Source organism: Homarus americanus, unplaced genomic scaffold, assembly GCF_018991925.1.
Source record: "Homarus americanus isolate GMGI-L3 unplaced genomic scaffold, GMGI_Hamer_2.0 scaffold53604, whole genome shotgun sequence".
In the NCBI taxonomy this organism is placed as follows: Eukaryota; Metazoa; Arthropoda; class Malacostraca; order Decapoda; family Nephropidae; genus Homarus; species Homarus americanus.
In genome coordinates this window covers 696,626-719,326 of record NW_024742288.1, presented here as the reverse complement: position 1 = coordinate 719,326, position 22,701 = coordinate 696,626, and the positions used below count along the sequence as shown (strand labels likewise).

At 35.7% G+C, this 22,701-nt stretch overlaps 2 protein-coding genes across 7 annotated transcripts in view; one reads left to right on the top strand and one right to left on the bottom strand.

The window, feature by feature from the left end:
• Positions 1-4,639, bottom strand: part of LOC121876710 (leucine-rich repeat-containing protein 57-like) — a 9,968-nt gene extending 5,329 nt beyond the window's left edge. Inside the window, exons 1-5 of the mRNA XM_042382068.1 lie at positions 4,455-4,639; positions 3,099-3,231; positions 1,361-1,484; positions 787-931; positions 268-453 (exon numbers count right to left, since the gene is read on the bottom strand). Coding sequence (XP_042238002.1) covers positions 268-453; positions 787-931; positions 1,361-1,484; positions 3,099-3,231; positions 4,455-4,547 — 681 coding nt within the window. The 5' untranslated portion in view covers positions 4,548-4,639. The remainder of the gene's footprint in view (positions 1-267; positions 454-786; positions 932-1,360; positions 1,485-3,098; positions 3,232-4,454) is intronic.
• LOC121876709 (F-box only protein 21-like) overlaps positions 1-22,701 on the top strand; it is a 23,099-nt gene extending 398 nt beyond the window's left edge. The window contains exons 1-10 of one of the 6 annotated variants that reach the window (XM_042382062.1): positions 4,928-5,687; positions 8,132-8,398; positions 9,836-9,955; positions 11,277-11,460; positions 13,336-13,518; positions 16,426-16,616; positions 19,190-19,411; positions 19,609-19,855; positions 22,244-22,350; positions 22,459-22,701. In XM_042382062.1, coding sequence (XP_042237996.1) covers positions 5,512-5,687; positions 8,132-8,398; positions 9,836-9,955; positions 11,277-11,460; positions 13,336-13,518; positions 16,426-16,616; positions 19,190-19,411; positions 19,609-19,855; positions 22,244-22,350; positions 22,459-22,642 — 1,881 coding nt within the window. In that variant the 5' untranslated portion in view covers positions 4,928-5,511 and the 3' untranslated portion in view covers positions 22,643-22,701. Of the gene's footprint in view, positions 1-4,927; positions 5,688-8,131; positions 8,399-9,835; positions 9,956-11,276; positions 11,461-13,335; positions 13,519-16,425; positions 16,617-19,135; positions 19,412-19,608; positions 19,856-22,243; positions 22,351-22,458 lie in introns of those variants that run through there. The other 5 variants (XM_042382064.1, XM_042382061.1, XM_042382065.1 and 2 more) reach the window with 5 other exon arrangements.

Genomic DNA, 22,701 nt, shown 5'->3' with positions numbered 1-22,701 from the left:
ATTAAGCCAAAATCTGAATTACAGCAATCCAAATTAATGAGGGTACAGTGTAAAGCAACTACATGATGCTGAACCAGCCCTGCCTGGCAAAAAAATTGAATATCACTATCTTGAATGTCGAAAGCATTAACAATTCAGCTATGAACCCCTTATATTACAGCCAATTTTAACTAGTTTAACCTGGCTGTGTAAAATTGCCCTTTACTATTAACTTTAATACTTTTCCTAACAATTCCACAAGTCATGATATCTTAAAAGAATGTTTACCTTGGAGTATCCTTCAATTTCTTCAAATTCTTTCATCTTGAATAAGTTGCCATCCACACACACGAGTGATACTTGAGAATCTACCAGTAGTTCTTGAGGTATACTGGATATTGCAAGGCAATTCTCCTCCAAACGTAGAGTTTTTAGTCGGGGACATGAGGCTACAGTAGGAGATATTGCAGATATCTGAAAAGTTTTTCATCAATTAATACTGTATAGTGTATACAGTGACTGGAGATCAAGCAACTACCTGTAATCAAATGGACCCTAGTCTTTGTAGGCCCCAACCTAACCTATTAAAATTAGGCCCCAGTCATTTAAAGCCCCAATGCTAATGGGTCCCAATCCTAGTGATCAGGTTTGACTGGCTACCTGACCTGCAAGTAGGAGATTAAGGCACAGAAAGACACACAATACACAGTTACAATCCTTCACTACACTAACCTCTATGTTATGGAAGACTCTTAATACAATATCAAAATCTTCATCACAAAACTTCACACAACAAATGATACCAACCTGATTCATATTCAGGTTTAGTTCCACAGCTTGTAGTTCCTCTATACCATCAGGCACAGCAGTAATATGGTTACCACTCAAATCTAACACATCCAATTGGGGGAGTCCACACAATACTACTGGAAATTCGGTCAGCTTGTTGTCACTTCAAATATTGAAAGAGAAAAAGCACTGAATTATACTTTGGAAATTCCAATCAAAATTGACTATACGTATTCTTTTATGTATTAAAAAATATATTAACCTCCTCAGTGCAATTTCTCCCAACCTGTTAGATGGAAACTCCCAATTTTGTGAGGAGTTCAGTGCAACCAAACTTGTGAGGACCAGTACACATAACTGATGTGTTCTCGTCAGTTTATCACACATTTTTTAGGGTTTTAAAGCTGGAACTAACTAATATACTGTATTATTTTATGTCATGGGAATGATTAAAATATTGTATATATTTTGAGAAATCAGTAAATTAAAGACCTTTAGCTACAGTACTGTGTTTTGTTTTACAATCAAAACGTCAGATATAACACACATCAATAACTAGAACTTAAATTTATACAATGATATTCAATATCACCTGAGTATAACAGATTTTAGATGCTTTAGATCAGACATTGATGCTGGCAGGGTAACAATGAGGTTTGACACCAATGAGATGGACTCCAACTTTGTCAGTCTTCCTGTCTCATCTGGCAGACTACCTGAGACAGACACAAAATAGCATATAATAATAATGACATGGAAAATAATTTACATGCAATTCGGTGATATTAATTTATTCAGGTTAAATTCTGTTTTTATAGGCCTTATGAAAAGGGATAAACATTTATTGTATCGTGTATTATACTGTAATTCACTGGCAGATTATTGTAATTTATATTACTGAAGAATCATCTAAAAGAAAACAATTCATAAAACCTTATCCACATGGATTTGGTATACAGTACTGCACCAATATATATCATACAAAGAATGAAAAGTACTTGGAAGGTAAATTGGCTCCATTTTCTTACAGTACTAGACATTATAGACTTAACAAAATCATACAGATGCCCCATAAGGCTCAATACATAAATAATTAAGGGGAAAATCAGATTAAAGTTTGCTTGATACATTCTGTAATACAATATTTATTGATTACTCAAACTACAAAACACAATCATCTCATAAAATATTTCTTCCTTAGCAATCTGGAGGATTTTTTTTTCTTCAAAATTTATCATAAGAGGTGATTTTGGGCAAAATGCTGACATGTATGATAATGACCCATACAGTATTCACAAATAAAATAAATGTGAATACAGTGTGTATCTGTGATGCAACCTTTCACTCCATCAACCCACATACAGTAATCCTGTGTTTTTCGCGGGAATTACGTTCCTGAAACCCCCGCGAAAAGCCAAAACCGCGAATATTGTACTCATTTAGGAATCACTGTACCTGTGGCCACCAAACAGCTCTCCACTAACGGCCCAGTGGTCACACTGATGCACTGTACCGGCATTTACTAACATCATTATTTGAAACTAATCATATTGTAGTATAATAATGGAAAAATGTAGACACAGTTATATACAATTTTTATTTATTTACAAGTACAGGAAATAAATTTTTTTTTTATTTCGCTGAGGTCGGCAACACACGCATTGCCAACCTCTCCCTGCTGTCCCGGTGTCTGTCCGCAGTCACGCCAGCCAGCCAGTCCTCTTCCACCCACATTCCTCCACTTGAAGACTTGTATTCTGACAAAAGACACAAATGAATTGTCAGTCTTCACCACATCTTGAGCCATAGCTCATACCACCTCTGAGCTTGTCCAATAAAACTGTTTTTTCCATTAAGGTCATCACTATTCTTGATCTCTTGGTCACTTTAGAGTCTTTGCTAGTAATATTTGCCTTTGATGAGGCTGGCTTACGTCCCGGAGCCATATGGACTGCACGTGGGAGGACAAACAGAAGAGGTAATCATAGTACGGTAGGCACGTGTGGACTGGGGCTTCTCGGAGCAGCGGGTGTCTGAGGCGGGAAAGGGTGGCGTCTGTTTGCCGCATCGCACAGGGGAATATCGAAAATGGCGCAAATTAAAATATTTGTTTTTAAAGGATATTTTATATACAGTACAGTATATATAATTTTTTAGTAAAAAAAAAATGCCAAAAAACACGGGATTACTGTACTATACATGATATTGAAGTCTTTGACCCCCCATTTTTCTCCTTCACACTCAAGTAGTTAGTGGCCCCCTGAATGTAAACTCCATTGTGTGAATAAAAATAAAAAAAGACATTAGAAAAAAGTCCTTCTTTGACTTACTTATTTTGTTTCCATTTAGATTTAGGTGTTTGAGGTTAGACAGATCACATACAGATGATGGTAATCCCGTCAACTTGTTCATAGAGAGGTCCAGAGTGCGAACAACCTTACTTATGGTGGACAAGTCTGGCATCTGTAAAAAAAAAAAAATATATATATATATATATATATATATATATATATATATATATATATATATATATACAGTATATATATATATATTATGCAAAGAACTTTTCTGAATAAACATTATTAAAATTAGGAATTTTGGTAAGGATGTTGAATACCATAAAAACCATCACATTCCTAGGAGTTTGCTGGCAGGACCTTTCATATTGATACATACAATATAAATTTGGTGAAGGAGCAAGTAAAAAACAAGTGTGACTCACAAAAATAAGGATTTAAATCTCACTGGGATGGGGTGTATTTCCTCATTTTAATAACAGGCCGTAAACTTAATTGGATGAATCACTTTACAGTATAAACAACACCCTATCTAACCCAACAATTTTGGTTACATTATAGTTTGATGTGGTTCAGTTGATTAAATTCTACCTTCATAAGGTCATAACTATTAATTCTTTTTTCCCTCACACGATTTGCATTCTACATATTATACAGTACAGTACTGTACCTGTACTATGATTGTTCTGGCGTGGAAAAAAGACCCACCTGTCTCAAAATAATATAAGTGTTAACCACATTTTTAAACTTATAATTGCTTACAGGATTACAGTACTAAGGGTAATATTTTGTTATTCATATGCATTAGGTGCACATGAATAGTAGAATACCCTGTATTACCCTCAGTATTTGAGATATTTTTGAAAAGGGGAAAAGTGACACCTCACCCTGAGATTAGCCAAAGCTTTATGGAAACAATAATTACAATCTATTAAATATATACAGTAAATGGAAACGAGAATCCATTCAGTGTCATTAGGTATGATTTAAAAGGTTTTTCCGGGAGGTTAGGTTGGTTACTTAACTACTTTAAGTTAAGTCACATTCTAATCAGTTCTGTGCTTTCTCGTTAACATGTATCTATTAAATAGATTGTAATTTACGTTTTCACAAATTTTCATCCAATTCTATCGACTTTCTGGTGTTAGTCTGAAAACCTACCTAACCAACAACCATATCCAGAGAATATTATTACTTCTGTCATCCCAAGATATTGGGATAATTTCCAGTCTATCATTATTTTTTTACATGACTCCTGTTCAGTTGATAACATTAAGCTATATCTCAAGGCTCTCTACCTCACACTTAAGAAAGTACTGTCATTAGCATACATTCATCTAAAGGTTATGACCCATTTAACTAACATAATTAAAAATAATATCACTTTACCTCTGTCAGTTTTCGATTAGATAAAACCAATATGCCAGTCTTCTGAGCTGTTTCCATGTGCGCCTTAACCCCACTTGATGAAGTTTGACCCATTTTGACCTTAACAGGAATACCTCCACTATTGACTGAGGCCACAACTCCACTCCACCCAGACCCAGTCCTCCTGAAGAGCGAAAACAATTTAAATTATCAGAAAATATTACAGGTTTCTTCAATACAGTTTTCCATGTTTCAAAAAAGTATTTCTCACTTAATTGTACAGTTTAAAGTCTTGTAATGAAGCGTTTATCTTATTATTTTTTTATAGGGCGATAAAAAAAACTTGGAACACAAAGATGAACTTAAGATTTTCAGTTTAATATTTGATTTATATTTATACTTCCACAATGATAAATTTGACACGAAGCTCTCAAATTACACACACAAGAACAGAATGTATCTCCAGAATGTGAATATTGGGATTAATAAAAGTTCTTTCTTGTGTTTTATGTCATTTTTGTATTTCAGGAGCTACTGGCATCATCAACACCAGAATATAAACATATACAGTCGCCAGTACAAACTATTTACTGACTAATAACTTTATTCTCACAATTAGGATGTTTGTGTTTAATGAATAATATGTGTAGGGATGGATAATATTTTTGTGTTTATACCCCAAAGTTTTTGTTATAAATCGACCTAAAACGAATCTTTACCGTTTTCAGTACCAATCTTAGTACAACACCAGTAATTTATTCGTTTTAAAATATAATCTGAACTTTGGTATGGAAGCTGTGGTTTTTGTGGTTAATTTCAGTTTCACCGTGTGTTATATAGGTTGGGGAATATTTTAATACATTTGACAGGTTGAACATGCCACAGTCTTCCCCCAGTTGGATCAGCGCCATCTATAACTAGTGCGACATATACTCTAAGGCATTGACGCTCATCTGTGGGAGTTAATAGTTCCTTTAATAGTTCCTTTATATTACTTTGTGTGGAGTTTGGACACGACTGGACTAAATGGCTCACAGGAGTAACAGCTGATCCCGACTCCAGTGTCTTTGTTTATATAATGGAGAGTGTTTACCATTATGGGAAATTTGACAGTTTACCTGATGAATTATTGCTCAAAATACTATGCTGTGATTGTATTACCATATGTGACTTGGGTAGAGCAGCTGCAACTTGCACAAGATTGAAGAATATTGTTGATACACAAGACCTGTGGCGTCAGAAACTTAAGTATCAGTATGTGTCTACCTATCATTCCTGTGACTATGAATTAGCTTCTTTGATTACAGAAACAAAAATTACAGCAGTATTAATGGGTGTATTATAGGTCAATTTATAGTAAAGGAGATAATTAGAATCTCTAGAATTATATCTATGCAATCAATAGTTTAGACAATTCAAAGGGGGTTCCAGGGGGCGAGCCCCTTAGGAGGTTAGGTTAGGTTATTTGGGAGGGACATGTCATAGAAAAATCGTGCCTTAAGGTTAATATTCATGAGATACCCGTCACAGCCTAATTTGTTTTGATGGACCTTTTCATACTATATTTTCATTGCTGAGTTTGGGTATGATATTCATTTCTTGGGCAAATGCTTCACGTGCTAAATATCTAGGTCCCTAAGCTCGCATTTGCAGCACTACTTCATCTTTTGTGGCGATAAATCAATAAGGCTCGAATTTGTCCTCGGCTCAGTGTATGTTTATGAGTTGCACAGTCCAGACGGCTTTTCGAGTAAAATAAAATATATACGTATATAAATAACATTACACCGTATCATAGGAAGTTATTTCTGTTTAATATGCTTGGGGGTGGAGCCCCATGGCTAGGAAGTTACAGTAGGTAAGGTTAGGCAGGTAGGTTTCTTTGATTAACTTGGTACAGTCTTCTAACGACGCTTCGCTTACAACCATCAGCGGTTTGGTAATTAAGAGGGGTGTTTTTAGACACAGTTTTGTATGCTGACTACTTTCACTTCTATTAATTTTCTTGGGCAAATGCTTAGTTTTCTAGATTCAGATAGCATTATTTCATTCACATTGTCAGCTGTGATATGGCAGCTGTAAACAACATACCGTGAGGGCTAATATACAAAACATGGCCATCAGCGGTTCGATAATCATGAGGGTATTTTTAGACACAGTTTTGTGCACTTATTACTTTCATTTCTATTCATTTTCTTGGGCAGGTTCTTAATTTTCTAGATATTTGCTAGTTAAGTTAGAGATTAGGTCTGGTTTGGTTAGGTTAGCACATGATTTTATCCATTTTTATATTTGTTCCCAACTTAATGCAATATCCTCCAATAAAATTAGTGAAAACTAGGTATTTTTAAACCTATATTTAGAGAAAAACAGCAGATGGTCATGCAGCGAATTTTAGGATTTTATGTTTAGGTTAGATTGGGTTGGGTTATGTTAGGTGTTTTGAACGATTCTGACCTACTTCTAAAATAGCTGCATAACCGAAATGATTTTTTATCAAGTTGTCGGCTCTTTAAAATACAGTATACTTACTATAATAATAAGAACATCTGTGGCAAACATTAACAGAATTGAACAACTTCGGGTGGTAGTACTGTTTTCAGAAGTTACCATGAGAAGTAATAAAAATTTTAAAACAATGCACAGAAACCTACGAGAATGTGACCTAACCAAAGAAGCCTTATGTTCTTAAGAAACCTACCTAACCTTACCTGACTTCCTAACCAGGGGCACTGCCCCCTGGCATATTAAACAGAAAAAACTCACTTTGATATCTGGTACCAATGAAAGCAACTTTCTTTAAGTGGCATGGTGTAATTTTACATATTTTGTGGACACAAGAGTACTCTCTGAGTGAGCGGCTTGGTTGTTCCACTGGAGCAAACAATGAGCAGACAACAACACTCGCTGACATGGTAGATATTTCGGTGGAATATTTATGGTAAAGAATTAATTTTGTCATGTACAAAGCACATACACGTCATTATGTGTCATGTGATCAGTTTTCACTGTGTTTTACCTCACAATTTCGTTCTTCATAGCCTGCCCACTACAACTTCTGGCATTAGCTGTCTGCTGCACTATAACCAGATATATTTCCTGAGATTCTAATTGTGTCCTCTACTATGAATTGACTCAACTGTATTATAATGGATATTAAACCCTTTATAAACTGTTCAGTCCATTGCTGTATAATTTCAGAGTACAGTCCTATCATTTGGTTACAGATTTGACAATGCATGTTGTACTTGATAAATGGTCACTGAACGTCTACAGTCATGATATTTTAGTGGTAAAATTATACAGTTTCAGAAAATTCGTGTTCATTAAAAGTGACATTAACTGGCACTCACTAAAACTTAAAAAAATATAAATCAAAATGTCTTACCTTTTATTTGCACAGGTAAACTATTTATTTCTGACTGATATTGTTGGTTGGTTTACGATTGGTTAGGTATTATAGTTTGATTCATTTCATGACCAATAAATTATTGACAATCTCCTGAAAACTCCTGTCAACTGCTAACATTCCTGAAGTATCAGATACAACTACATTCTATAATTTATAGTTCATGAGATGAATGAAACTGTATACAGTACGTAATTGAATGTTAAAAGATACTGTATTTATATTTAGATTTGTACAGTACGTATACTTTTATGATCATATAATTAAATTTTAAACTGGGTCTTTACAGCTGGCCTAAGGTATGGGATGAACTTCCAAACAAAAATGAGGTCACTGATTGGCGTGAAGAAGTGCACCAGTTGTTGTGCTTTTTTCAAGAGACACACAAATTAGTCTCAAATCTTAGTCCACGCCTGTACCAAGACTTGCGCCTCACAGCAAATTTACACCTCACAACACCTGTGTACAATGAGATAGATGCACTTATCTCATCTACATACTATGCCCCCTTTTATGTTCTCTGTGCATTAAGAACAATTGTGGAAGATGGAGCTGAGTGAGTATTATTTTCTAATTTTGTTCATACATATCTTCTTTGATAGGCCCATTCCATTACATTTATCTTGATCTTTTTATTGAAGATACAGTTTACTGTACCACTAACTTGTACTACACTTACCCGGTATATGAGAAATAAAACATCTGATCAATTAGTCCCCAAATTTAGATACACGTTTCTTTCTTGACCTTTTATGTATGTCACCTATTTCAAATTCTATCACGTTTGTTATGATGATAATCTTTATGGTGTCCCTCCATTTAGAATTATTGTTTTTCCTACAAAATGTCATAGTATAATACAGTACATGTACTCTATATGGTGTGGATTTGAATATCTTTATTGTAAACTACCAGTAGTTTGATGAGTACTAGTTGAGAATCCCTTATCTGAAATCCACGGGGCTGAATATGTCATGGATTTTGGAATTTTTTGGTGTTTGGAATTTGGGCATATTGGGCCTGTACCCCTGGTTAGTGGTAGGTTACCCAGAGAGGTCCAAGCTGAAGTCTATCAAATGTATTTTTCTTTTTGAATCATTTTAAGTGCATATTGAGACATAAAGCCTATGACTAAATTTCAAACCCAGTAAAATTATATCTCACTACAATAACAATCTGTGTTCAGTACAACAACACACAATGTTCACCACTACTCCAAAAAGGTTCATGTTCACTACTACAACACACCATGGTGTGAACATGGTCCATGTGTTGTTGTAATGAGATATAATTTTACTAGGTTGTTATTTTATTTTTTTATTTTTTTTACACAGGGATTAGCCCACCCGGGCACAGGTCACTGTCCCACATCGGGGCCCGGAGGGCGAAAATGTAATACAGTAATAATAATAATAATAATAATAATAATAATAATAATAATAATAATAATAATAATAATAATAATAATTACAAAGAATTACAAGAATGAAAAAAATCAATAGTGAGAAAAGCTATATGTATGCTGTGTTGTCATGTAAGAGAAACAATTGAGACCCTACAATTGTGTGTAAATGAGGCAGAAAGACAGATCAGCAACCTGGGACTTGGTTACAATTTTCGTGATGCCATATGGCAGCAGGGTCTACCATTAGACAACACATTATGCTTCCAATATCTTCCCAGGCAGCAGTACCTCCCTGTTTCGTAGCTGCCTCCTACCTACTACAGTGCTGTACTTTTAGGATGTTTGTCTCAATGTACAGTTAAAATGCTTTAAAAAGAAAAATACTTTTGATAGATTTCAGCTTGAACCCCTCTGGGTGAGTGGCAGGTCACCCAGAGTGGTACAGGCCCAATATGCCAAAATTCCTGAAACCGAAAAATTCCGTAATTTGAAAAGTTTAATGAAAAGTAATGCAGTAATTAGTACAGTATTAATAGCCGAATTAGCTTTCACTGATGAGACTAGTTATCAATTCCTATATTGTGAAAGGCACCCTCGAGAACCAACAGAACTTGTGCTATGGGAACAACAGCAACAACAGCCTGTGCAGCCAAGACCTAATTGGCAGCGTGTGTTGCCAGCACCTGGCTCATCACGCCACATCATAAGGCGGGTTGTTTGTGATGCTGTACTGTAGTGTCTTGTAAAAGCTTATGATTCCTCTCCCAGGGTGTAGCCACTGGTGAATCGTGTTTGACATATTTTGGATCTTTAGTTTTTATGGGTAATAGATAAAGTTTAAAAACAATTGATTTAGCATCTATTACTATATACTATTCTCTTTTGATTCATATTATGTGTGATTTCCAATTACTAAGGCTTCACAAATAACTAATCCAACCTGTCCCCCATGTAGCATTAGGGTGTCCAATCATCAAGTGAAATAAGCTAGAAGGGCTTAGCTTTCTGTGAGCCATAGTTTTGAAACTACAGTATCACTAATAAAAGAAAATTCTCTTGGCAGGCTGCCCTCAGTCCCTCATACACACTCCAATGGGTTGCAAGATCTCTGACAAACAAATTAATGGTGGCTACACCTCTGTTTCCACTAATACGGCCATACATATACCTTACAGTATATATGTGTAGTTTAAAACTAACCTGGGAAGAGGTAACAGAGTCCATTAATGTGACTGTTTCATGTGAAGGTGTGGAATGATATATTACCCGGTCCTCTCAGCCCTCTGAGGAAAGTGTACACGCTATTCCTTGAAATCATCTCTCAAAAGACATCTACCCATAATGTCAAAATACTTTAGTGTTTGTCATATTAACCTAACTGTTATGTAGCTATTTTCATTTTTCTTTGTCATATACACCATTATGATATACGAGTATACAGTACTTTCCTGTATTGATGTTTGTAACAATTACTCCTTCCAATTAATATCTATTTTACCATTCTGATGTACAAGCATTCCCTGAAAACTGAAGTCACATTAACTGCTGATTCACATAACCGCCAATTACATATTGGGGAAATGTCCTGCAAGTTTTGTTGATACCCTTATGTTGTTTAATGATCTTCATATCATAACTACCTATCAAGTGCCTTTCAAGAGCTGCACCTCTCAAAAGTTTCAACTCTGTCAGTGTTGTAAAATTTTGTTTATGTACTTTGTTTCCCTTTCAGTATCAGTCCTCCCTTCTGCTTATTTCTGAAATCAATATTTTCAATCTATTGACTACTTTTCATCACCAAGATCCCAAACAAAGCTTTATGCCAACAGATTCCTCTTCTAGTTATGAAGAAATGTTCCCCAAGATAAGCCAAGGTAAAACTTCTCCCATGCAAGGAAATGCATCAATATACACTTGTAAAGTATATTAACAGTGAGAGAGGTCCATATCCATAACTTATAGCTACTAAGAAGAAATGGCTCCATAATTGAGGGTTATCTCCTTTTCCTAAAACATTTTCTCTCGACAGATATGAAAACATGACAGAGAAGTACTATGCACTGAAGGTAATGAGCCATGTTAACCAAAGTATTTGTAAGCAAGAGTGGGAAGAGTTCATGTCATGTCCACCATCTCACCAGTCATTAGAGATGGGTGCGATGCTGATGGCCAGATGGTTCCAGCCACACATATCAGATGTTAGCATCAAGCAGGTATGTTATTGGAAGTACGGTAATTACAATTTGGTTTTGAATTTAAATTTCAAAAACTTATTCTATAGATACTATGCAATAATGCTTTCATTTTAAACAAACATATCTGATTAAGAAGAGTTTTTAACTTTCCACTCTTGCTTTGTATTTCTACTTCTGATTGGTTACACAAGAATAGCAAAGATGAAAAAGAAATTGAAGAATGAAAATAGAGAATAGATGTTTTGGTTAAAGCATAAGTGAAGGTGAAGATAAAGATACTGTACAATATATTGCCACCGTGTGTTTGACATAGTGACTGGCTGGAGCAGATAAACGGTATGCTCTTACTGCCACCTCACTGACCATTATACTGCACTGTTTTTTGTTCAGGATTTTGACAAGTAATTTTTAACATTTGTCTCCCATTACCCCATTCTTGATCAAATAACATTGGTTTCCAATTAAAGCTAGGATAGTGTTCAAACTGCCTAATGACTTATAAGACAATAATGTTTCGTGAGCCTAAGTATTTGGCCAACCTACTAATTCCACTGACTACACATTCTGAAATGATTTTGCATAGTACCTGTAGTTATAATCCTTGATGTCTTGAGGAATGTTCTTTTGCTGCATCCAAGAAGCATGTGACTTCTGTGGAGGCCTTTAACAAACAACTTAAGACCCCCCCCCCCTTTTTTTGTAAGCTTATGATCCTGAACGGGGTACATTGATGGAGAATTATGGGGTTTAGGAAGTAGTTAAATTAACAGTAGGCAGACTAAAAAAGGTATTACTGTTTGTGGGAAAGTTAGACTTGACTGAGAGAGATGTTGTTATGTGGTGGATGTAAAAGATGGGAAGAAGTAAAGAGATAGGAATGACTGCAGGAAATTGAAAGAAGTCTTGAAAATAAAGATAGAAAGAGTGAAGCACAAACTCTTAACCTTCTCAGCCTCGGAGCCTGAGACACATACGTGCATCAAAACTTAGGCTCAGCTTTGGAGGCTGTTGCCGAAATTGTTTTGAAATTTGTATTTTATTTTATTTTTTGGGGTCTCTTCTAGCATAAAATTGTCTGAAAAATTGTATGAAGTCATAACAAATTTAAAATTCTTGAAATTTAAGCCACCTTTCTTGAGTACAGTATAAGTTGAAAAAGTAGGAAAATGTTTAGTAACATCTCGATTTTCCATTCACATTTTCCTTGTATTATGGTGTTCATTGATATATACTACCGGTATATACCAAAGTAAAGAACAAAGCATGTCAAATATCGTGGTATAAGAAAAAATAATACTGTATAACAAAAACTCATGAAATAATTAAAGGACCGAGCGGCACACCCTCCTCTCGCTCTAATGGCCAGAGCGACACTGGCTTCATGCTGTGCTGCCATGCACACAATGACCAAGGCCGTCTTGGGGAAGGTAATAAGGCCCACACAAAGAAAATGACGTCTGTCAAATGGCATCCAAAGTTCAGTCAGTTTTACTGAATAGTTTTTGAGTTATTTGAAAATATAGCCCATTGGACACCATGTTAGCGTTGTGAGGCTGAGCATAAGTTTTTTCGCCTTTTTTGTTCGATGCCACAATGGCGTCGTGTGAGGCTGAGAGGGTTAAGGATATAATTAATGTGATGAAAAAAATGATATGGGAAAGAACCTTACACAGCCATATGGATATCACAGTTTATTTTTGTCATAAACTTTTCTTTAACTTATTATATTTGACATTAACTATGGATTAATTAATTTATTACAGGATCAAAAGTGTCTTGCACCGGTTCATATTTGATTAAGTTTACTGTAAATGATAATCAGTATCAAGTAAAGGTTGTGATTATTTATATTTTAGTTAAATTTGTTTATTTTTTATGAGTTAACCATTACAGATGACAAATAAGATTGATAGTATGGCCAAGGCATGTCTCAACATGCTACTTAGTGCTCATCCAGACCACCCAGCACTCACTACACCAATGATTCATCGTGATCAACCTCTGGAAGAATCAAAATGGTCAACTGAAAGGTGCAGGCAGCTTTTCAATTGCATTATCCATGTTTTGTTTGTACAGGTAAGCATTTATAAGTGTTTAGATACCATAATGATACATATATTGATATACTGTACTGTACTGTCTGCTCCATCTGTCAGTGAAACAACATACACACACACTGTTACTATCTATATACAGCGGTTCCTCGGTTAACAAACGGTTCGATTAACGAAATTTCGGTTAACGAATTACCTCCCATCAGGATCTTCAATTCGGTTGACGAACAAAACTTCGATTAACGAAATCCTTACGACTAACACGTTTTGTTGTGAGCATCAGCTGATGAGCTAGTCTGCCAATTCAGTAATCTGTTCTATGTTTACATTCATTTCCAGTGGAGTAAATATCAAGAAAGTTTTGCTCTTTAATATTTTTGCATTTTTTATATTAATATTATTAGTCATTTTAAAATTTAGTTAACATATTGATAATATATGCAGTACAGGGAACTAGTTTTTGTGCGCCCATCAGCCGCTTGACTCACCCACCAGGCGTCAGTTTGGCTTTGCTTACAGTGGAGTGAACATCGATTTTGTTGATGTCTTGAATATTTTTGCATTTTTACATCAAGATTATTGGTCATTCTGAAATTTAGTTTACATATTGATAATATAAAGCACAGTGCAGTGTTGATTTAAATATAATAATCTTGAATTACACCTAGTGACCTTAAAATTTTATTGGTGAAATTACTGCATCAAGCATGGGTCCCCTGAAAGGTGATTTCTCCTCCATCCCCACTTTCTTCTCTTCTCCCTTCTCCCCCACTTCTAATTCCCATCATCAACCAGGAACCTTCTACATACACACCTCAAAGTAAGTGTACTTTACTGCATTTTTTTTTACTTTGTATGTACTTTACTGTGAGCTGGAACCAAATAACCAATATCCCATTGAAACAATGAATTCGGTTAACAAAATTTTCGATTAACGAACGACTCTGTGGAACGAATTGTGTTCGTTAGCTGAGGGACCACTGTACAGTACTGAAGTTAAAGAAATAATTTCTAGTCATATGACTTTAATTATTGCATTCCTGCTCCTTGCATTCCTGCTGAAAGAGAATTCATGACCCAACTACCTTCCAATATTCCTATCTAGCCATATATCTTCAAGCTAAATGTGAAAGCTGAGTTAGTATATTTACTTCTCAGGATTCAGGGAAGTAAAGGAAGCATATAAGACCCAAGGCCAGGTATGATCTTGGGGGCCCCATCCCACAAAAAAAATCCACACACACACGCACGCACATACATACGCACATGCACACCCGCACACATACACACACATACAAAAGGAAAACAAATTAGTTCTCATAATTTTTTTTCCCTGCTATTTATGATTACTTCAGCCGTTTACAGAAATTTTTTAAGTTGGCTGAAAGTACAGTACAGTACTCTATGTACTTTAACGTTTCATTCACGAGGAAAATTTTTAAAATCCAATGCTTAGATTTTACCATTTGTATCTTATTCATTATAGTACTACAGTACATCCACTTAATGTTGGTTATGAAACAGATGGATACCGGGTAAATAAAATTAAATATATTTGGCGTTTCAACCACATTTCTAAAATTTAAAATTTTTATTTCCTGGCCTTCTTTGTTGCACAGTTGTCAGTGATGTCATCATATTACACTTGATGCCTTACAGCATTATTTATGCTGATGACAAGCCCAGTGAGCCTATCCTGAGCCATCATAGACCTTAAGTAAGTTTTGATAAGTTTAAGTTCAGAGAAGCTTCTCACTGCTGGACCACAGTCACAGGGAGTGACTGTTATGCTCAGGACTATCCACATATTTGGATAAACCTCTGTAATCTGATTTTCATGCATATATTTTAGAAGCTCCAATGCTGTCCTGTTCACAGATGGTAAGTCTGGTAGACATCTCATCTCCCTGACCAGTTCCTTTCCATCAATGATCTGACTCCAGCATACTGTAGCTCAGGGTGTCACTCAACTCTTGACATTGTTGTGAGTGCATCAATGGTTATTTCTTTGAAGTGGAAGTGAACTCCAAATTTGTCTCTACAGTAAAACCCCCATAATTCATACTCCTCTATTTCACAGTCACATGGTTGTCTGCTCTTTCAAGCTTTTCCTTGTCATAATTAATGGAGACTAGAATCAAGAGCAAACACAGACTCCTTTCCTTTCTTTGTTATTCATTCACTCTTACTGCTGTAATGGATGTGCTCTGTTCTGAGATTATCTATCCAAAAGGTAACTTTGAATATCTATCTCATATATCCATGCTGCTACTTAACACAACCTACCATACTCTTCAGTTGCTCATGGACACTTTTGCCTACTTGATATCCATCCCCTCACTGCAAGTGCATCATTTCTAATCTTCCATCTTCTTGTCTTCCCCCTCTCATGGAAACCATATACCTTTGACATAATATATTTTACCAGTCTATCACTTTCAGTTCTCTCAGCTTATACAGTAATATGTTTCTTCTTCGTGTATCCAGAGTCCATGCTACCTATGATTTATGATAATATCATAAGCTCAGTGATTCCCTCTACATCCTCATCTATGACTCCAATGACACAGTTCTCTCTCCATACGTTTCTGAGGGCATCTATACCTTTCTTTCCTTTTCTTACTCAGTGATTCAACCGAAGTCTCCTTGGTCTGTTTGTTGACAAATCCATGTAACATGAAAATATAGTTAGTGAGTGACAGCTAGTGATAAGTACACCTTGTATTTTTATTACATTAATTGTTCAGGATTACACAGTATTCTTGGGTGAGGAGCCCATGACATAATGATTGGTGGTTTTGACTGTGCTTTTGGTTGCCACTATTTCTTTTACACTTTATATTTCATTTAATAGATGAGTGAAATTTAATTTTTTCTCATAAATGCTTAATTGCTTTTTTTTTTTAATGTATTTCTTGGTACCTTCTAGATGAGAATGACTGGAAGCAATGAAGATTATTACCAACTCAAAAACTCTCTCTTAAATGAAGTACTTAAATCAAAGAAAGGAATTCCCATCATTCTAAGTATAGTCTACAAGGCTGTGTGTCACCGACTAGGCTTGCTGTTGGAACCTGTTAACTATCCCTGCTACTTTGTCTTGAGGTGGAAGATACCAGGGTACGTTGTTGGAGTGGAAGTATGCAGTAGTTTTTTTAAATATTATTAAAATGTTTTGTAATTTTATTAGCTGCTGCAATAGGCTTCAAACCCTTAGTGTTGTGCATGTTGCTTTCCAGTGCTGCTGGTTTATTGCTGATTTTCAAATTAATATATGTACAGTAGCTGTTTATTAGCTACTTTATAAGTTTGCAAACCATAATGTGGTTTGTACAGTCTCATTCAAAAGTAATCATCCACCACCACCAATCCCTGTGCCTGGTCAGGTCCTTTCTGTGTGGTCAGGTCCTTTCTGTGCGGTCAGGTCCTTTCTGTGCGGTCAGGTCCTTTCTGTGCGGTCAGGTCCTTTCTGTGTGGTCAGGTCCTTTCTGTGTGGTAAGTCACGTAGGGGTGGAGAAAGGGAATACTGTAGTTAAATTGGGGAGCACCTTTTGTTTAGGAGAAGAGGGGTGTGGGAGGTTGGCACTGCATACAATGCAAATTGCTCGTCAGATGGGGGGGGGGGTTGAAGGAAGTAGGAAAATTAATGAAAGAAGGAAGGGAAGGATGGATATAATTTTTTCACACAGCAGTATATTATTTTAGTTTTACATGCTTGAATTAGTAATACAGTAGAGAAGGACTCATATTTAATTATTATTATAATGTGCCATCCATTTTATTTTTTATGATTTATCTTTTTTTTTTCAGATTGTGGTTCAGATTTTAAACATAAGTACTGTACAATAATTAGATATTTACAATAATGTTATGAGGAGAAATATTGAGTGTGAGGTTAGAAATCACATTTATTTTTTATATTTACCAACACAGATCGTACAGAATCTCAATAGCCTGTTCAATGGCCTCCATTTTCTATGACCTTCTGGATTCTTCCTGGAACCAATGACACAAGAATGGACAAATCACATTCTATCCAACAATTATTTCTTAATTCTTTTTTCTTTCTTTTTAAATTATTATTTTTTTTTCTTCTAATAATTATTTTAAAGAACGGTAGCAACAGGAGGTGGAAGTGATCAAGGAACATCCTAGTTTTAGTGTTACTGGTGGTGAGCAAGGCTGAATGCAAAGCCATTCCCTCTCCTTTCTTCGGTTGTCATATTAGGGGTTTTCCCTCACAGAATGACTCTTTATAGCATATTACTTGCCAAATGCTCACTTGCATTCCTCCCCAGAATCTCAAGTAAAGGCATAGATAACTAGGGAAAAGTTAAGTCCATTTGACACCTACTAGATACATGCCCTCCTGTTTGGTTGGTTGTTTGGGCTTTAGGCCTATCAACTGCCAGGGTCATTATGGCTGTCAACATCATCAAACTACATCCATGAATCTTAACACCTTCCGCTGGTCCTTGACTTGCTTCCTCCTACCCTACTCTGGTCCACCACCTCTAGCCCTGCCCCCATCAATACCTCTCATCCCCTTGTGACCCGTAGTGTAGAAAGGCATTGAGCTCATGTGTATGGTAGGTAGGAGGGATGGATGATTACTTTTCACTGTAACTGTACAGTTTGCATCATAGGCAGTGAAAATATTTGGGGCTGATGGAGACATCTGGCATGTCCTAATGGAAATAGGTACAGTAGTATTTTTTCATGAATAAATCTTTCTGAGCTGACAAATCAGGGTGATTTATTCATGAAAAAATACTACCTAATACCTAAAAGAGATTGCAGATGTCTCCATCAGCCACACATTTTCTCACTACCTAGGATGCCAACTGCTCAATCATAAAAAAAATAAACATAGTGCTCTATGTGTAGTTTTGAAGTGTCAAAAAGCGTGCATATTGTGAGGTGGTGGTGGCTGCCACCTAAATAATGCCACCAGATGTATGAGAGTTTGACACTCTAATGAAAGAACCAGTAACTGGATTTTTTATTTATTTATTTATTTATTTATTTTTTTTTTTTTTTATGGGTATTAGCCCACCCGGGTACAGGTCACTGACCCACGTCGGGGCCTGGGGGCAAAAATGTAATAATAATAATTAGTTCATAGTAAATAAAATTTATAATAAAAAATTAATAAAGAACTGTAAAGAAGTACAGAAATTAAAAAAGATCAAAAGTGAGAAACAATATATCTATGTTGTGTTGTCAAAGTAAGAGAAACAATTGAGACCCTGCAATTGTGTGTAAATGAGGCACAAAGTCAGATCAGCAACTTGGGACTTGGTCACAATTTTCTTGATGCCATATGGCAACAGGGTCTACTATTTTGTTATAAAACTTCAACCTGTGCTGCTTATTGGTCTTCTAATCTTACATAGTGGTTGTTCTAATTCCATATTCCTGCACAAGATTGTGTGCAGGCATTGCATATTTCTATTGTCTTGTTCATTAAGATTTGTGCACTGCCTTATTTATAGAATCAGTATGTGGAGGATACAATATCTTCCCACAGTACTGGATATATTTGGATTTGCAATTTGGTTATTATTATGTGACGGTTAATTACTTGATTTTGATAATACTGTACTCTCAAATAGTTTGATCTTTTTACCATTTTACAGAACAGATGAATACGAATACATAGATGTATATAATAAAGGCTGGTTCCTCACTAGTGAAGAGCTGCGTGAAGGAAGAGCCGCAGGAGTTGAAAAAGACGAGTCGCTCCTGGCTTCATGTGAACCAATGCAAGTGTTTCAGCGGATGATTAGAAACATTATGAATGTTGCTCAAATGCAGAGCCAGATTTTTGACCTCATGGAACTCTTTTGTCCTGCAACAGAGCTGATGTGTCTTCTGATCCCAACTGATCGTAATGTACAAGAACTTCTTCTTAGGTAAGTTTTGACAGTGTGCATACGCATGCATCATGCATGTTTGTACATGCCTTTATGTGCGTGTTCTGTACTGTATGTTGTTAATCATTTAGTTTTCAATTCTCCATGATAATGAATGGGTCATTATACTTAGGTTGACTTCCATTAGGAATTATGCCCAGGCTTTATATAGATATCAAGATTTATTGTGTTTGTAGGATATACTACTCATCGGAGGTTCACTTTGACCGTATTGTGATTGGGTGTCGACGTCTGCTGGCTCAAGGTCCGTCTCCTTTACATGAAGAGATGCTGTCAGATTGTGAACAAATATTGAAGAATCAAAATGAATCACCAAAACCCATCATTCCTAACCAGAGAAACCGAGAAATTGCTTATGCCACTGGGCTTGTTATGCAACACAAGCGATACCACTACACTTGTGTGATCTTTGGTTGGGATAAGGTCAGTGACATTACTCTAATCATTTATTATCCTTCTGTGAAATCCATAAAAATCATTATAGAAAATGTTTTGCTATGTATTAAAAGTCCATTCTTTGTTCCAGGGTAATTTATGTTCAACAAAGCAATGTAAATTTAGTCTTTTACCACTGACTGACTTGACAAAAATTTTGAATATGTTCCTGATGGAAATTCTTGGTCAGAATTTGCTGAAAAAATATTGGTTTAGCACAAGTATAGATTTAATAAGTTTGATTAGATAATATAAGTTCATGCTCACCTAAAATGTCAGAGGAAATAGAGAATTTTGTTTTCCCTGAATAATTATTGAACTCATTGGCATGTTCTATTGATCTTGATTTATTTTATCCAAATACTTGACAGTTCCTCCATATTATCCCTTACCTTATTTTCTATCAGCAGTGAACACATTATTTTGTGAACAGTAACATGTGTTATTCTTACCATTGTAGCTAGTAAGCCTAGCCAATCACCCGGCTGATGTCCACAACTTGGTTTCCGTCATTCAACATCCATTTTTACCTCTTTTATTAATGGTTTTCCAACATTCTTTAGTACCTTTCTGTTTGTTCATTTTGCACTCATACTTACAGGGTTTTACTAGGTTTAACTGAAAAGTTACAATAACTGCATAGGACATGACTGGGTCTTAATCAATATGTCACTGATGCTGACACTGGTGGTGGGGTAACTGTGTGGCAGAGTACGTAATAGGTTTTATCTCATTATAAACAACGCACAAAGTGGTTATCACTTGTTGTTTGATAGTTACAGAATTACAGTATCCCGGTGCTCAGTATGTTCTTTAATTCGCTGGTGATGTAGCGAAACACCATAAATCCTTAAATAGGAGGAAAGTAATTAGAGAACTTATTGTCCACTCATTAGACCCTATGATTTACTCATTTATGTATTCTGTAGTTATTCTATTTTCTTGTAGCTCTTTGTTTGGGTGTTATACATGTATATAAAGTAATAAATATGTTTGGCAAATATTTTGGTAACTCTGATTCATTATTTCTACAACAGAGCTTTTACAAAAATGAGATTTGATGATTATACATTTATAAATGCAATTCATAAGCCTTTGGTTTGTACATACTTATTGAACAGGTGAGAAAAATTTCACATACACTTATTCATATGAGCAATAAATTAACGTTTACTCAACATAAAATATATGCATAACATATAGAGTACAGGAATACTGTGCCCTGCTATTTGCAACCCAACTTATCCATACTTGATATTTGCAAAGCATACCCCGCTTATTCGCAAATGAAAAATTATGATACCTTACAGTAATATTTGAAACCGGACAGACTAGCCACAGCTCTCATATTCTGATGTAAGTCCCGCTTCACTCAAGCATTTATTTTATTTTATATATTTTTTGCTCCTATGTGTACATAACCGTACTTTTCAGAAATTAATAAAGTTAAATGGGACCGTTCACACGTAAGCATTTCTTAAGTCCGCAGGAGTAAGAGTGCAGATTGTAGGAGGGACAGAGGGGAGCGGGAAGGAGGTATGGTGTCAGGATTTCATTCTTCCCGTACTGGGCCAAGGTGTGAGCTGTGCTAGTGTTATTTTTCAAAGTGTAATTTTGGGTACATATATGTTATTTTCTTTAATTATTTTTACTCTGTTACGTACATGCACAATTGTTCAAATAGAATTTGCAAAAAAAAATAAAAAAAATAATTATCATAAGGACGAAAACATAAAGGGATAAACATTTCGTACATGCGCAGTAGTTAGCCCACAGATTCTGGCAGGAGGGACCAAGGGAGCAGTGTTGGAGATCTCAGCTGCTCCAGTCTCCCATGTGTAGTGCAACTATTGCCATTTGGCAATATGATATGTTTTATTTTATTTTATTAGTATATTTTTTATTTATTCCTCACTGGTGCTACAGTATACACAAGACACTGGTCCCCAATAGCCTCGGATAATGATGAGTGCATTTAAAATAATATGTTGCATAATTATCTGCTGGGAATGTATCCCCCCCCCCATATTTACATTAATTCTTAAGGGGAAAATTGCCCTGATATTTGCAAATTTGTTATTCGCAATGACTTTTAATAATGCATCCCTTGCAAAAACCAGGGTATTTCTGTAGATGCTTCCCAATATGCATGGTTACATATTAGTAGATCTTGTGGAATATAGGTCTGTTGCACCTATGGTAAAAATGGGATCAGGTTCCCGAGTCCCAAAGAGGGAAGTTAGTTTTCTACGTGGCGTTTTCAGCTGCAGATCTTCCACTTTCCATATTATATTGTACAGTGTTCCAGTTATGCAACTAAAGGCAAAATACTTTATATCTTCTGACATAATTTTCATGCAAAAATTAATATTATAGGAATGCAAAATGCCAGCTGCATGGGTACGCCGAATGGGTGTACACAATCTTCAGTACAAGACAAAGCAGCCATTTTATAATGTTCTTGTCTATGATGGGTCACACAGGTATGTAACAAGAAATGGGTATATGTTGATGCTAGTGATGAATTTTGATTATGAATACTAAGTAAATAACTATCCTGCAAATTATAATCACAGCATGTTACCATCCAGATATGCAGCTCAGGAGAATTTGGAAGTGGCATCAGATCCTAACCCTGTGACTCATCCTGATATTGGCAAGTACTTTAAGGAATTCAGAGAAACGCACTACATACCTAATAATGAACTGCAGCAACAGTATCCTGATGATGAACCAGTGAGAAATGAAAACTTGAGAGTGAGAAATTTTTTATAGAGCTGCCATGAAGAGACTTTCAAGTGAATGCCAGTTATTATTATTATTATTATTATTAT